This window comes from Harpia harpyja, chromosome 4 (genome assembly GCF_026419915.1).
Source record: "Harpia harpyja isolate bHarHar1 chromosome 4, bHarHar1 primary haplotype, whole genome shotgun sequence".
Taxonomy (NCBI): domain Eukaryota; kingdom Metazoa; phylum Chordata; class Aves; order Accipitriformes; family Accipitridae; genus Harpia; species Harpia harpyja.
The window spans coordinates 33,957,884-33,973,187 of NC_068943.1; the positions used below are offsets into that span (position 1 = coordinate 33,957,884).

The 15,304-nt window shown below is 41.1% G+C and overlaps 1 protein-coding gene across 6 annotated transcripts in view; it reads right to left on the reverse strand.

The window, feature by feature from the left end:
- ATP7B (ATPase copper transporting beta) overlaps window positions 1-14,819 on the reverse strand; it is a 43,283-nt gene extending 28,464 nt beyond the window's left edge. Inside the window, exons 1-2 of one of the 6 annotated variants that reach the window (XM_052786190.1) lie at window positions 14,667-14,819; window positions 13,886-14,116 (exon numbers count right to left, since the gene is read on the reverse strand). In XM_052786190.1, the coding sequence (XP_052642150.1) occupies window positions 13,886-13,948 (63 nt within the window). In that variant the 5' untranslated portion in view covers window positions 13,949-14,116; window positions 14,667-14,819. Of the gene's footprint in view, window positions 1-1,649; window positions 2,105-8,337; window positions 8,543-13,885; window positions 14,117-14,666 lie in introns of those variants that run through there. The other 5 variants (XM_052786195.1, XM_052786189.1, XM_052786193.1 and 2 more) reach the window with 5 other exon arrangements.
- Window positions 14,820-15,304: the final 485 nt, after the last annotated feature.

The window sequence follows — 15,304 nt, forward strand, 5'->3', positions numbered from 1 at the left end:
TCCCTGTTTGTTATAGGCAGCCAGCGAACAACGAAACAAGGACAGAGCAGCCTCGGGAACATCAAAGGTTCCGAGTCTTCAATTTCGTGCCTGTAACAGCAGCGCTTTTGAGTAGGTGGAAATGCAACCCTCGTCCTCCTTAACAAATTTCAGTGCAACTTGTCCATCCATCTTGTTAGCCTATATTGTTTAAATGTGTCAGATCTTAACTGGTTGTTCTTCCTTCCCCCAAGCTTAGTGAAGATTAACAAATGTCAGTAGCTACTATTTTCACTAACTACTTGTAACACAACTTGTTCTTTTTCAAATAGTTCCTGAGTCTTAAACAAGGGGAAAACCACCCTCTCCACCTGGATATCAAGATTCAATGAAAGTATTACTTTAAAGCAGCCTTTATGGTGCTTTTGTTTTCAAAATACTGTTAGTTGCCCTAATGCTTCTGCCAAGGAACTGCTATTCCCCATCTGGGAACAGGTTTCTCTAACAATACAGACAATGGGGAAAGATTTAGGCAGTTGCAGCTAGTCTTACTGAAATGATACCTACACCATAGTTAACAAACCTTAGAGACCTTAACAGGTACTTTTAAATTAAAGGGAGCTATATAAACCACGCTTGGTTTAGTGGGAAAGGGGAAAGCCTTATTGTAAATGGATTGTTTCTAATTTAGAATTAAAACAAAGCAAAACACTTTGTGATGTTCTTCACGGCTCCGGTACAAGCAACACATATAACCCAGTGAACTAAATACAGAAAAGAGATCCTTTGGTAGAACAAAGTCATGGATGTCATGATTGTTTTCTAGCAAACATTCATAATATAAGAAGTAACTTGAGGCAGAAAAAGCCTTCAGGTATACTTGGTCTGTCCTGGCTGTTATTTCATTCCAGTCTGACACTAATTATTTAAGCCATTCTAAGCATACGCAGTTTCAAAGGACACAAAATTTGTCCTGAGAGTTTCTTTTCCTTAAATATTCACAATATTCAGTGATCCAAACTACATTACTGTAACTAACATACCTTTTAGATAGCAAAACTTCTTTTTAAAATAATAAACCTTATCATGTTTTTATCAGCATTGATCTTTCTAAGCCTCTTCTCCACAAGAGTTAATCTCCAAAAATACCATAGTTATATACAACACTGAATAAAAAAAAAAAGTTGCCACAGATGTATTATTAAGAACTTTCACTAGCATCCACTTAGTAGTTATAAATAAACTACTTACCTACAATTAGGACTTTTTAATGTTTCTGCAATTTCTATTATTCCAGAGAATAACCTGGTATGAGCTGCTGTCAAACTCAAGCAATTGCAGTTCAAAAGGAGAAATATTATTATGTCTCCTTACTAAGAACACCACTCTGTATTATTAGAGGTGGGGCTGAAAAAATGCTCATCAGTTACTACAGCATAACTCATCATTAACATCTGCTTTCAAAGATTACTTTCAGAGGATCTCCAGAGGACTTTGCATTTGTGTACTGCTTGTTACGGGGCAGGCATCCATGCTGGGGCTTGAGACAATTTAGATAAAGAAGGTTTAACCTCCTTTAATATACAACCCGTGTCCAACATGCTTTGTTTTAAATTATCCAGATCAGAAGCACCTCGTCCCTCTCAACACACACACACCGGCTCACTGACCTGTCTTTCAACTGTATGGACTTCTGGCATTCCCATGAAGTAACTCTGCAAAAGTTTCTCTTCTTTCTGCAAGTTACTGCTTGCTTTTACCGGAGATCCTGTCTTGGACTTTTCACCAATAATCAGTAGTTCAGGCACATCATGAGCTGCCTGCCGCTTACGAATAGACACCAGGGTTATGTTTTTGTTGTTTAAAGTAGCTAAGCAGGACAGTTCCCTTTTCATTTTATTGTCCAGTTTTCTCTCCATTATCTTTCTGGGCTTTAAATATTGCAACGCCAAAGGAAAGCTTTACACGAGCGGTTATTCAGTGTCTTATCAGCCACACTTCTTTCAGCTACATTTACAATGGCTTGAAGAGTTCTGCCTGTCTAATCAATGTGCTCATTAGGCATTCATCACGAAATCCCAGATGTAGCCTGTGATCCTTGTGTACACTGCTCGCTGCACTCGGCTACCTGCTCTTCCTGCCAGTTTAAATGCTTCCCACCAATTGGCATCCCTTGTGCTTACCGAACTGCGTTCAGCGCTGCTAATCTTTGCGCACGGTGTTGCAGCAAGCTCCACCAAGGCTGCCTTTCACAAGCTAGTCAAACATGACCTGTGTGCAGCAAGCCAGTGCATAATTAACTCAGCCAGCCAGGCATTAGCTCCTTGTGGCCATGTGCATAATCACAGCTCCTACAACCGGCAATGCTATTCCATTTCCTTCTCCTATGAAATTACCAGGGATTTCTTGGATAAAATGTGGTCCCTTCTAACATTGAAAACGTGCCTATGATTATATCATCAGATAAGGTTCCTAGACTGAAGGTCTTTCACTAATTTAGGGCACGACAATATTCATTCTTTGTTTCAAGAGGGGGAAAAAAAAAAAAGAGTGAGTACAATATTTATACTTTTTAAAATGTGCCTCTTTACCATCAGCAAGCTTTACTAAAAAACAAACAAGCAAACAAAATTAAACCAGCAATTAGTGCCAGAAAGTAAAGAAAAAAAAAAAAAGAACATATTCCTTTTGGCAAACTCAGTTCCCCTTAAATCCTCTGGGCAACTACGGGAACATCTAATTAGACAGCCATACATGACAGGTACCACCACTAGAAGTGTCTTGAGCCAAGCCTGAATAGATTTCTCTGGGATTGCCTGCAGCAAATTCACAGCACTGTGCTAACTTGGTGAGTGGGATCTCTAGTTCCCTAAGCCCGCAGTAGCGCAGTCCACTTCTGAAGACACCCCTGAATAGGGACACCTAAAGAACGGCCATGCAAGGAATTTATATAATATAGTTGATGTGTCATTGATTCACACCCTCCCTGGCTATGCAGTGACCTCACTGCACAGGCAAGCCTTAAAATAATTGCTTTATGTTTAATCAGAATCTCTTGGACTTGTTGGAAAAAGTCACCAAAATTACTCCTACGCAAAAGTCAGCACACAGGGTCAAAACCTCAGCAGACCTCCATCATGTCACAAAAACCTGAGGGAATAGATGATAGATACTCTACCTGTCTGGCAGGACAAATTCAGATTCTTTCTACTTCCAAAAGCAGAGGTACATCCCTCACACCCCTGCCACAAAGACAGTGGTCCAGAAAGCCATCACGCAGGGCATTAGCATCCTGGCTTGTCTTCCTGTCGTAACTTCCCACAAAGATGAATCCTCCGCTCCACTCACACCATCCAAGTTCTTGACTCCACTTCAGAGTTAAGAACCATCTTTGCAAAAACAAGGTCTTCTGCCAATGAAGCAAAACTCAAAATACTGTTGTAGCACTATTTTGTATCATTGTCTTAATATACAAGATCGGTGATAATATTAAACTTAAAAAAAAGGGTTATTTTGAAAACATTTTGAGAAATGGCGCTTCTAATAAGTATTACTACTAAGAGTGAAGCATCTGTGTTTGTTCTGTATTTACCAATGAAACCAATTAAAAACACACCTGGCTTCAGCTAGAACACTTTTCTAAAAAAGAAAACTGTGTTAAAGGTGAAATATTTTCAGGAATTACTGATTCTAACTGGTTTTGAAACAAGCAGTTGAAAATCACACAATCTGACTTACGTGAAAACATTTCAGTACAATGTATTTAAATACTAAATAAAGTTGAGAACTATTTTTTGTCTTTCTAAAACAAAACAATTCTCTGATCTCAAATCAAAGATATTCAGAAATTCAGCTCTGCATACTAACTCCAAATAATGGAAATTTCAAATTCTAGATTGTCTTAGGGAACAGAAATTCCAGTTTCTGGCCAGCTCTAAAGTATATATACTTGATCCACTCATCTCTGACAGCATCTTTACTATTAAAAATATCCCAAACTCTACCTAGCATGTTTCTACAAGTAACTAATATTCATGAAATTATCATGTGATGAAACATACTGTAAAAACAAGTTGTTTTTTTTCTTCTTCATTTCAGGTTCACCAGCAAAGCTCAACTTAGGCTGACAGAATAAAGAGATGTTTAGTAAGTATCTTCTCTCTGATTCCCTTCAATCACCCTTTTTTTCCCCAACTTCTGAGCAACTCTTAAGGTAAAAATTTGTTTGTTTCTGAAAGCAGCAGAGACAAGTTCTTACTTAGTGCCCCATAGTCCTTTGCCTTCGGCAGAATCCTGAATACTGATTTGGAGGTAGAGAAGAAACACACGAGGTTGTACTTTAAACACATTCAGTTTACAAGATATTCACCCACATTAAAAAGAATTATTTGGCTGGAAAAAAGTTTGCTATAGTTCTTCAGATGAAAGGGGCATAATATATATTTCAACTAGTCTAGCTGATTTACAATACCTAGTTTAGCTGCAGGCTCAAGCAGAGCTATATGACAATGGCAAATGACACGTATGTAGCTGACTGAGTTACGAGCAGCTCTTGGAGAAGAGGTACCATTCACAAAGCAGAAACCACCGAGCATCTCGTAAAACTGAACAATTTCCATTTACCTTAATGCACCAGACTGAAAACTCAGAGGTCCTGCTCCATCCCAACCACTCCACAACTCTTAGGGAGATCAGGAAGAGATCCGATGTCGGCACCTCAAGGGTGGCAATGCCTGCCAGGGGAGCGAGGCAGCTGCTTGGAGTTAACTGCTGCGATCGCCTGCTGCTGCTGCTGAACTCCGACAGACTGCTACTGGCTTCCAAATTATCTTCCCCATTCTGGCTCAATTAATTGCCCCTTTAGAGTTGATGTCAGAAAATGCAGAACATCCTAAGAAAATTAAATCCCTTTGACTTAAAGCCTCAAGAGCTGGTAAAACATGAGTTTTCCCCTTTACATTATCCGCTACTATCAGAGAATATGATAAACACACAAGAATTATGTATTTTCAGGTAAATTATGTTTCCTGGGTGCATTCACCCCTGGCTTTTTATGTTCTGGCCTGTATCTAATCCCTCTGGCTGTTGCCCAAAGAAAGCATCTTAAAATAGTCTTAATGCCTTGAAACATGAGACGCTTGTGTTCAAGGAAAAAACTGGGAGCCTGGAGGTAAGGGGGTCATATTGCCTTAATCTGACAGACAGACAAGAGGAACAGGTTCAGATACGTGCACATCACGTCAATGCAAAGAGGGATGTATTAGTATTAATACATCACTCTAGAAATCCAGTCTGCCTTTGAATGTTGTTTTCCTACTCTCCTCCTCAGACATCATTTTAGAATACTGAAATACAATCCATCCTGAGGCATACAAACAATGATATGGGGCTAAAACCCAAGCAATTTCACATTTGACAGTATTTTGAGTTCTTTTTAATTTGTCTTTAGGATGCAGTCAGCTAAAATTTTTGAATTTTTTTCCCCATCATAACAGTTAGATTGACTTTGGTTTTTACACATATAGTGCAACTGCGGGACCTGGAGCTTTAAGGAAAAAAAAAAAAAAAAGGAAAAAAGCAAAGTATTGCAAAGCTCCTAGTAACATCACAAACAACGGTGCTGGTAACTCCTGGTTACCAACAAGTTGTTAACAACATTGCTTGGGGGAAACCTGTGAAAAACCCAGTCCTTGTGTGAGACAACTATTTCTCCTCTGTCTGTGTCCTCTTTAAGCCAAAAGAGAAGTAGTAAAGGTATGCACTTTTTCTTCAAGCAAATCCCTGCGCTTGCTCAGCAGTCATTTTTCAGTCCTACTAAGCAATACAAGCCTCGCATTTCCCCCATGAAGTCAATTAGTTGCAGCTGAAAGTTCAGTGGAAGCTTGGTCAGATTGACAGTACATAACAACGTCCTTGACTTCTCCAGACTAACTGACATACTTATTACAGAAAATAAAAAAAAGGGCCATACCTTTTTAGCATTGAAGAGCCAACAAAACTCTCTCTTTACCTACATTTGCTCCTAGTTTTGAGCCATGAAATCAGAAAGATAAGTCTTTGGCTGCAGTCCTAAGAAAACTGGCAGCCATCAGGTACACAAGCGTTTCTATAGTGTGAATGGTATACATATTTCTTTCAACAGATGAAGAAGCATGATCATAAGTAATGTTATTTCTTACACTATAAGAAAAAAGGAAACTGTACATACAAGGAATTGAATTCCTACCTGCCATGAATAAAATTGCTTAAGAGTTGATGGCCTCATTTCGAATCAAATGAGCTCAGACTTTGGCTTCAGTTTTTCAGGAAGCAGACTCAATCTTCTCTAAATATTTAAAAAAGATTTGTTTGCTCTAAACCAGCAAAACTCAACGAAGTATCTCTTTTGTAACAGGGCCCAAAACGCATACTAATTTTTTTCGTTCCATGGCTTCTAATGAGATTGCAAAATTGTGTGGACTTGGTACTTTGTCTGCTTTTAGCAGTGTTGATTTCGTTATGATCATTTCTGTTATCTGTCTATTTATACTACTGGAACCTGTTTTCGAGTGCCTGGAAACTACCAGGCTGATCATATTAATATTACACAGGAAAAGGCACACCTTTTGGGTCAGGGTTTAAGTGCAAAGAACAATTGTAATCTGCATGAATTAATTTGAGTCCAGATTTCCAGTGACGTTCATTCACCTAGCAGGTGAAGAAGGCTGGCAGAACTTGTCGGGCAGTGCCACAACAAAACCAGTATTTTCACTTCTGTATTTCCAACCTAATTTTCTGGCGTTGTCCATGCTTTGCTCTTGCTCAGAGCTGGTTTTGGCTTGTAAAGTTTGAGCAAAAGCTTTTTTGAATTCCATACAGAGAAAAAGGACCTACATTTTATCAATCATAACTGCAGTACTTTAAATATAACTTGAGAATATTACAAAAGTAACTATTTTTAAAGGCTTATTTGAGGAGACAGACAGACCTATACCTATGACTGATACCAGTCATTGCTAAAGATCATAGCTTTTGTCAGCTACATTTGCTATCCACATTTAGAAATAAGACTCAAGTTCTTCATTCCAGTTTTGGTTTTTACATTCCTCAGTATTTGTGGGTTTTTAAAAATATCTTTCCCACTTGTTTTGAATAAATAAAGTGGTAAGTCTCTGAACTGTGATTTAAGTAAATGGGAAGACTGGGGGTGGTTTTTTGTTTTTTTTTTTTTTTCAAAGTAACCTGCTGTTTACCCTATAGAAGGCAAACTACTATCAGATCCTAAGATGCTTTGCCAAATCTGCAATCATTTTTTTCCCTATACAGATCAGGAATGTAAGCCTGTGTATTAAGTGACATTCATATATAATATAGATCCTCTAAACTGTCCCTGACTGTAGAGTCCAGACTGTTTAAATTACTATTAGTAATTTAAATGCCTGCACTTGTTTCAAATCATATTGTGGTCGTGTTTGACAGCCAGAGAGACTTCACTTTGATGAGACACCTGACACTACGTAAATAACATAAAGCACGTCATATTTGTAAAGCATGCAAAAAAAGAAAAATGACCAAAAAAAAGAAAAGGAATGTAACCTTGATTTAAGCCTGTATTTCTGGTTTTATGGCCAGTGTTTAATCTCAAGACAAACTGCTTAGCCTCTGAATAAAAGGTTATTTCATCCCATTTCATTTATATACACCACCATCACCTTTATTTCAAGAATAAAAGACAAAACAGCATCTTGTATTTGCATTACAGATGCCATGTCTAAAATACAAACATACTGCCTTTGTTAGGACAGGCCAGATATGTAAAAGCAAGCCCAAATTCAGTTTCTCTTAACAGTTGTTTCTGTCTACCTTATCCTGGCAGAAACCACCTCTATACAGAACGAGAGGAGTTACCAGCAATTCCCAAATCCCTAAGAAAGCTTGATAGCAGCACTCCTCAGCACAGGACCTGGGCTCCTCCAGCACAGAGTCCTGAGCAAAGCCCTCTCTGCTTTCCTGGTGTTCCAGGCAAAACTCTGCCTGGGAAGTAGGGTTTCTGCTTACTACATCATCCGTTTGGTTCTTTTACTCCTTTTTTTCCCCTCTCTTCCTGCAGACTGGATGCAGTTACTGCGCAGGGAAAGGCAGGAGGGTGTCAGGGCCCTCCCTGTGATCCCAGCCTTGCAGAAAGCGTAGACTGTGGGGTGACCCCATGGCTGCAGGGGCTCGGACACGGCCCGGCGCGAAAGTCCTTCTCACACATCCTCCACTACTCGCCCCTTTGGGCTCTGCCACGTCCTGCCAAGACAAGGCTGCTGCCCTCCCGTGAGCGAACAAACCGGGGCACGGCTCGCACGCCGCCGACCTTGGCATCACCCTACTCACCCTGGAGAGAAGGGACAGGAGGGTCCAGTCATTCAGCCTCACGACAGCACTGCCTGCCCTTAGGCGAGTTTTTCTTCCCTGATCTGGAGAGGGATGAAGATCTGCCGGCTCTCTGGCTGACTCCCTCTGCCACAGCAGGTGAGAAGCGAGGAGAGAAACCTCTGATGAGGACACTACAGGTGCACGGGGCAGAGGCTTTGCTGTTCCCAGTTGTCAGAGGTCCAAACTGTAATGTATGTGAGCTCCTGTTTAGCTAACTTATTTTTCTACAAAAATCCTGTTAATTATTTGCTCTTCAGGGCTAGGAACTATTACAGCACTGCCCCGTTGAGGTCTAATATCGCACATGAACTTACAGTCAACTCTCAGGCAAGAGCCACAAGCAGGGAGGTACCAGTTTCTATCAGTGGACAAAACATACTTCCAAGTGACCACGAAAATAAGTGGAGCTGGCCTGGATAGAGCCATACTGACGGCTTTATAGAAACTGAGCGGAGAAATAAAAAATAAAGATGAAAACATATTTGCTGTTACTTTTTTCTGCTGGAATACCTGATAGTAATTCCCTATTACATCAGGTAACACCGGCAGCCTACAGCAAGTAGTGGGGAAGAATTCAGGTGGAAGTGTCAGAACTAAAGCAACAGTCAGGGATGAAAGTATCAACACAGCAAACTCTGCTACTAATTTTACACAATTGCTTCCATACAAACAGATGCTTCCAGAAACATCTAAGGGAAATGGCAATACAGAGTAAACCTCTTTGTGTTTACAAGTATTTTTATCTGAAACATTTAACACCTGGATTGAAATATGCAGTTAAAATCCTGCTTTCAAATGCAGATGGATTTTCTCAGGTTGTTTTGTGCAGCATGCATACTGGCTCATCATGACTCAAACTCACTGTAAAAATAGTGTTTGCTTATTGCACGAGCACACAGAGGAAACTGGAGACATTTGACTCCTAAAGAAAGAGTTCCTGGGAGCCTGCAGTTGTGAGAAAAGGGAAACACAAAAAAGCTTTCCGACATTGAAATAGAGGTTTTTTCAGCTCTCAGCAATCCTGTCATTTCCAGAGTTCACCTCAGTCTGCTCTCCAGACAAAGAATGTTTCTTCCAAGGACACATTTAGTCAAAACTGATGCATCCTGCAGCTCAGTATAAAAGAAGGTAACCATCCCGAGAGTTGCTGAGCAACCCTCTGAGATTTATTAACTGCCTTCAATTCCTGGGAAGCAGAGATGCTAGTCCATGGAAATTCAGGCTCAGTTCATTTATCATTCCTTCCTGGTACCTCTGCTTGTTGAAAGAAAAGGTAGCGTGGCAGGGAACTACTTCTAAGCAGCCTTAGTTCACCCCCCAGAAGGGCATATTTGATTGAATCTACCCCATGGGAAAATCACCGACCTTTCAAGCTTTCCTCATCCCCAGAAGAGAAATAAGTCAGAGGAGGCGACAAGGCACAGTGCCTGCATCTCTCATGTCTGGACTAGCCAAACAGTCTCCTCCAATAATTGTAACTCCCTTCTGTCCTGCTCCACAGCTAGTTTCTGGCTCCTTTCTCTTTCTTGAGCAGTGCCAAGGAGCCAGACATGAGCACAGAATGCAAATCCTGCCTCATCCTGGCTTCATGTGAAACAAATTGGATTTTCATCCAAATAGCACTCTCCCTTGCTTCCTGAAACAGGCAAAGAGAAGCACGCACAAACACATGTGCACAAATGTGCCTTGAACAAGTTAGCGCAGAGTGCTTCTTTTTCAATATGTGAACCCTTTCAAGTCTGATGATGGAGGTGCCTAACTCAGTAAAAAATTCACGCTGTGAAATTTTGCAGCTTCCTGAGCAGTTTCATAGTTGATTTAAACAGATGTTAAGGTACTACTGTGAAAGAGCTGGTCCTTCATGATCCCCTTCATGTCCTGATTAGGTGCGGATGGCCATAGAGACATTAGTATCTGCATAAGGGAGAAGGAAAAGCAAGAAGGGTTTGGTCTGCTATCACAGACACACAAAATTAGTCCCCAGCCCCTCAAGAATCCCAAACTTCCAGCTGAAAAAGCTGGGACTTAAGGTGAGTCTACATGTTATTTTGCAAGCTCAGTGATGTTACCAGTAGGGCTACATCATTTGCCATCCCATTTCTGCCTGTGATCTGAGTTGCTTGAATGTATTTCCTTCACCCAACCTAAAAAATGGCAGACATTTTGCTTTTTCCTGCTTATAACTGTTTAGGAGAACTGACAGAAGAGTCCATAGGAATCTAAAATACTGGCACAATCTACAGGATTAAACCCCAGCAGTGGAACTTATTTGTTTTCCTACATAGTCCTTGCCCAACGGGGACAACTTGTGTGAAAATAATCTTCTGTTAATCAAAAGCTATGGGTTTAACTTGCTTAAGTTGCCTGGTGATACAAATAAACATTGTTTATAGGAGCTCTTGCAAAAATCCTGGGTAGGTCCAAGCTGCTTAATTCTTCATTGCTTCTGCCAAAAAAAAAATGGGCAGCTTTTGCTCAGAGATACATGGTGAGAGCACCCATGCCCTAGTACATCTAGCTCAAAAGTAAAGATGACAGTTAAAAAAAAATTTAGTAGAATTGCTTGTATTTGGCAACTTTAATATTACAATATATCAGTAAAAACATCCCCATAGTGATTTGCCCTAGATACATTAGTGCCACAATTTATTTCCAATACTAGTTTTTTGCTTCGCAAAGATTTAGTACACAACTGGTGCAACTTTATTTCTGTCTCCTGTTACTATGCAATGAAGAACAAATGTACTGTAACATTTAACAGCCCATCACGAGACACGTGCAAAAAGGAAAAACTTACTGTGTATATCAATGATCTAAGATTCCTTCTACTAAAAACAGTCCCAGGCATTTTGGTAGCTAAGACAGCAGTCCTGTATGAGAGACTGAGTGCTACACAGTGCATGTTTCTGAAAGAAAGTAACCAACTGTACAAGAAAGTATAAAAGACCACATGACTGTCATATGAATATCCTTACACAATATTAATGCACTTTCTTTGTGTTATTACTTGCCAGTGGTTTTAAACAGGACAAAAATGCTTACAGAGGCAGCAAAAGATTAAAAACTTGGTGCATCTCTGGGAAGGTGAAAACAAAGCCAACTTCATGACAAGGCTAGTTTAATTTCGTTGGCATGTCAGCCACATGGAATTTCTACAGACAAGGCTTTTAATAGCGTTCTCAGTGCTGGAGTGGGAACGCCACAGAGAGCTCAGTGCTGCTCTTGCTGAAGTTATTGCCAATACCCTAAACACATGCAGACAATATCTTCTGCTACATATGCATTAAGGTGGGGAAGTTGTTAAGTGGTGACAACTCGATTAGTCTGTGTTGGACATTCACGCATTAAAGGTATCCGTTGCAGTCTGTAAGGCTGTCAGCAACACAGTTTTCATATTGCTTACATCAGAAGCTGAATATCCTGATTAAAAAAAAGTTAACAAAACAACTTTGAAAGTATTAATATGTCTTTTTTTAATTACCACTAGATGGACTACAGAAGAAATAAAATAACTGAGATGATTAAGAGACTGGAGCACCCCTCCTACCAGGAGGAAAGGCTGAGAGAGCTGGGACTGTTCAGCCTAGAGGAGGCTCAGGAAGAATCTTATCAATGTATATAGATACCTGAAGGGCAGGTGCAAAGAGGACAGAGCCAGGCTCTTTCCAGCGGTGCCCAGTGACAGGGCCAGAGGCCATGGGCACAGACTGAAACACGGCGGGGGTCCCTCTGAACATCAGGAAACACTTTTCACTGTGAGGGGGGCCGAGCACTGGCACAGGTTGCCCAGGGAGGTGGCGGAGTGCCCATCCTTGGGGATACTCCAAAGCCGTCTGGACATGGTCCTGGGCAACTGGTTGTGGGTGGCCCAGCTTGGGCAGGGGGGTTGGACCAGATGAGCTCCAGAGGTCCCTGCCAACCTCAACCAGTCTGTGATTCTGTGAACTACAAATTTTTAGAACTGAGAAAACTATTTGATACTCCCACCATCACACAGACTTCTCCCTGCAATAAGCAAGTGAACACTGCTTCCAAAATAAAAATAGCCTTCCATGAAAAGAAGACCATCTGAGGTGACTACAAAACACATAGGAAGAACAGCAGAAGAAACAGGGGCCATCAAACAAAACATCTTCTGACTGCAAAGTCAGGTCTGAGGAATTTGTGCCAGGACTGGCAGAGGTTTCAAAACTATCATTTGAACTTATGTGAGAGTTTGTGTCTGCAGCTACTCATGTAGTTTTTGGAAAAAAAAAAAAAACCACAAAAAACCAGACCACACATCTAAACCAGGCAGAGTACAAGCAGATGCACTGCAGCTTTTCTTCACATCCTTTTCCATCTAGCCTGATTGTCTTGTGAAGAACTCCTCTTTTCCCCTGTTTAGCATTGGTAACGATCTGAAAAAGTTATCCAGATCCAGAATATCTATTTGTTTATGCAGATGCTTTATTACAATGTGCCTGAGCTACAACTTATAGGTCATACACAGCCTACAAGGACATCACGTTTCCTGGCATACTCCACCTGAAAGTACCCATCAAGAAATGAGTGCACATGGTTAGGAAAGGGCCATGAAGCTTAAAAAAAAAAAAAGGAATATAAATCAGAGAGGGCTGTTCCTAACCCAACAATTCCTCTGGCCTATCTGTTGTTTGCCCTGGGAGCGAAAGCAAGACAAGAACAGTATCTATGAATTGTTCTCCCAACAACTCCCTCAGTTTGCTGTCACTAGCAAAATTATGTGACTGTATATGCTGCGCAGCACTAAGGCTGGACAGTCAGTCTGCATTCATGCAAAAATTTCAGTATTGGAGGGAAGCGCCAGATCTACGTGTCACACTGGCTATGCTATGCATGCAGAGTACGTCTGGCTGTACAGCTAGCTGAATAAAGTCTGAAGCTCACCCTGCTGGAAAGTTCATGCACTGGAAATACAGTATGCTGCCAGGAGGCAGCTGTTTCCATTGTGACCGTGCAAATCTGACTTTTTCTTCCAGCTGCCAAACGCACAGACGTATACATTCATTAATGGGACATTTGGGGAGATTCCAAGAAATTGATTAAGTGGTTTCAGGAAAAGCAAGATATTTTGCTGGGCTCAAGCTAAAATATACTTCCGACACTTAGGACTGAAACCCTGAAGAAAGCATAGGATTTATACTGGAAGCTTCATGGATTAAATCCTGATTTTAGTACAGCTAACTTTGCAATGAGCCTGACTGGAAAGAACAAGTTGTACTCTTCTAGCCACATGAAGCCAAAGGCTTTTCCAAGTACATTTGCTATGTGATTTCCCAAGCAGAGAGCTGAATCTAAACCCAAAACACTGCACTACCATTTACGGCCCAGGCAACTCAAAAACCAGATAAGTAGGTGTCTCCCTCATTAATTATTCTTCTTGCTTCCTGGAACTCTTCAGCATTACTTAAGCCTCATCTTAATTAAGCCATGGCTAACCTGTGATCCTTCAGCTTCATAAAGACACCCAGTCTAAAATTCATACCTTCCAAGGGAGTGGCCATAAGCTCCTTTTCAAGTCAGCAGGGAAACACACAAATTTCATCATCTAAAATAGACCGGATGTCTTGTTCCCTAGAAGAACTGTGCCTCTTCTCTGAAACCAGGCAATTATCTTCAAACGTTGACATTACAACAGAGGTGTCTTGAGTTGAGAGATGTGAATCCAGCAAAGGTCTCTTCTGCAAACATCCCACATGCTTCTCAGGCAACTGCTCTGTCGGGGAAGAGGAAAAAGATTAAGGGAGAGAAACCAGTGCCTGTGGCACCCTACTTATGAGGGCTGTTGGTTCAGAAATGAAATGTTAGGTCATGCTTGCTGGACCTCCTAACAGAACTCTTCCAATTTACCTGCTTACATAAAGGCAGAGATGCCCTGGTAAAACCTATAGTCAGTGGTAGTTAGGACAGTGAAGAGATTTAATTACAAACACCAGTAAAATAACCAATAAAACTCTAACTTTGAAGGCCTGACACATTTCCAATTCTATTCCCACACGGTGAGTCCTTATAAGTGGAAAACTCAATCCAGGCAAGTCAGAATCAAATAACCATTACTTAAGCTGAACTCTTCTCACTCCCACTACACCAGAGACTTTTGTCTCTCTGCTTCAGGCTATGGCAATGGCCAAATAAACTAACGATTCGGCATTTTCCAACCAGCACTCTTCTGACAAAGAAGACACAGGGTGACCTTCAAAAACATCCCTAAGCTTCAAGACCTCAAAATTAACAGGTGGCTATGACATGAAAGAGATCATGCTGACCTCGAAGAGGCTGAAAGATCACAGGTTCTGGAAAGGTCCTGTTCAAAGAAAGTATGCTTGAAATGCCCTCAAATTTTGGACAAGCTCAACTCTGTAAGAGAGTGGAGACCAAGTTATTTGGATCAAATTTGCCACATAAAGCATTACTTTTTTTTTTTTTTTTTAATGGAGACTGTAGTGGGGGGGGGGAAGCATCTAGGGATGTGACAGGAAATCAGAAATATTTTGGCCCATTCTGCCTAAGCACCTCCACACCTACAGTCTGGTATTTTCACTCAACACTTCCCAGCATCTGGGAGAGCGGGATGCATTTCTTATGTTTCCCCAAGGGAAGCCATTTTAGAAATAGGAAGTCTTGCTGTTTAATGACACATCATTAGCAGCACTTTAAAAACCAGCACTGTTCAATGTTATCTCTACACTAATCCTCCGGTCTGTGCATACGCTCCCCAATTGAGACAAAACAGGAGACAAAGTCTATTAGCCAGAGACAGCCTGGACATCCTCCAGTGGACATTGTCTCCGGTGACCATGTTCACGGGGATCCTTTTCGACAGGCGCAGGGTATTTGGGACATCCTGCCCTCGGCCTGCCGGGGCTCACTCGCAGGCCTTGCCGGGGAGCACAGGGGTGCCTCG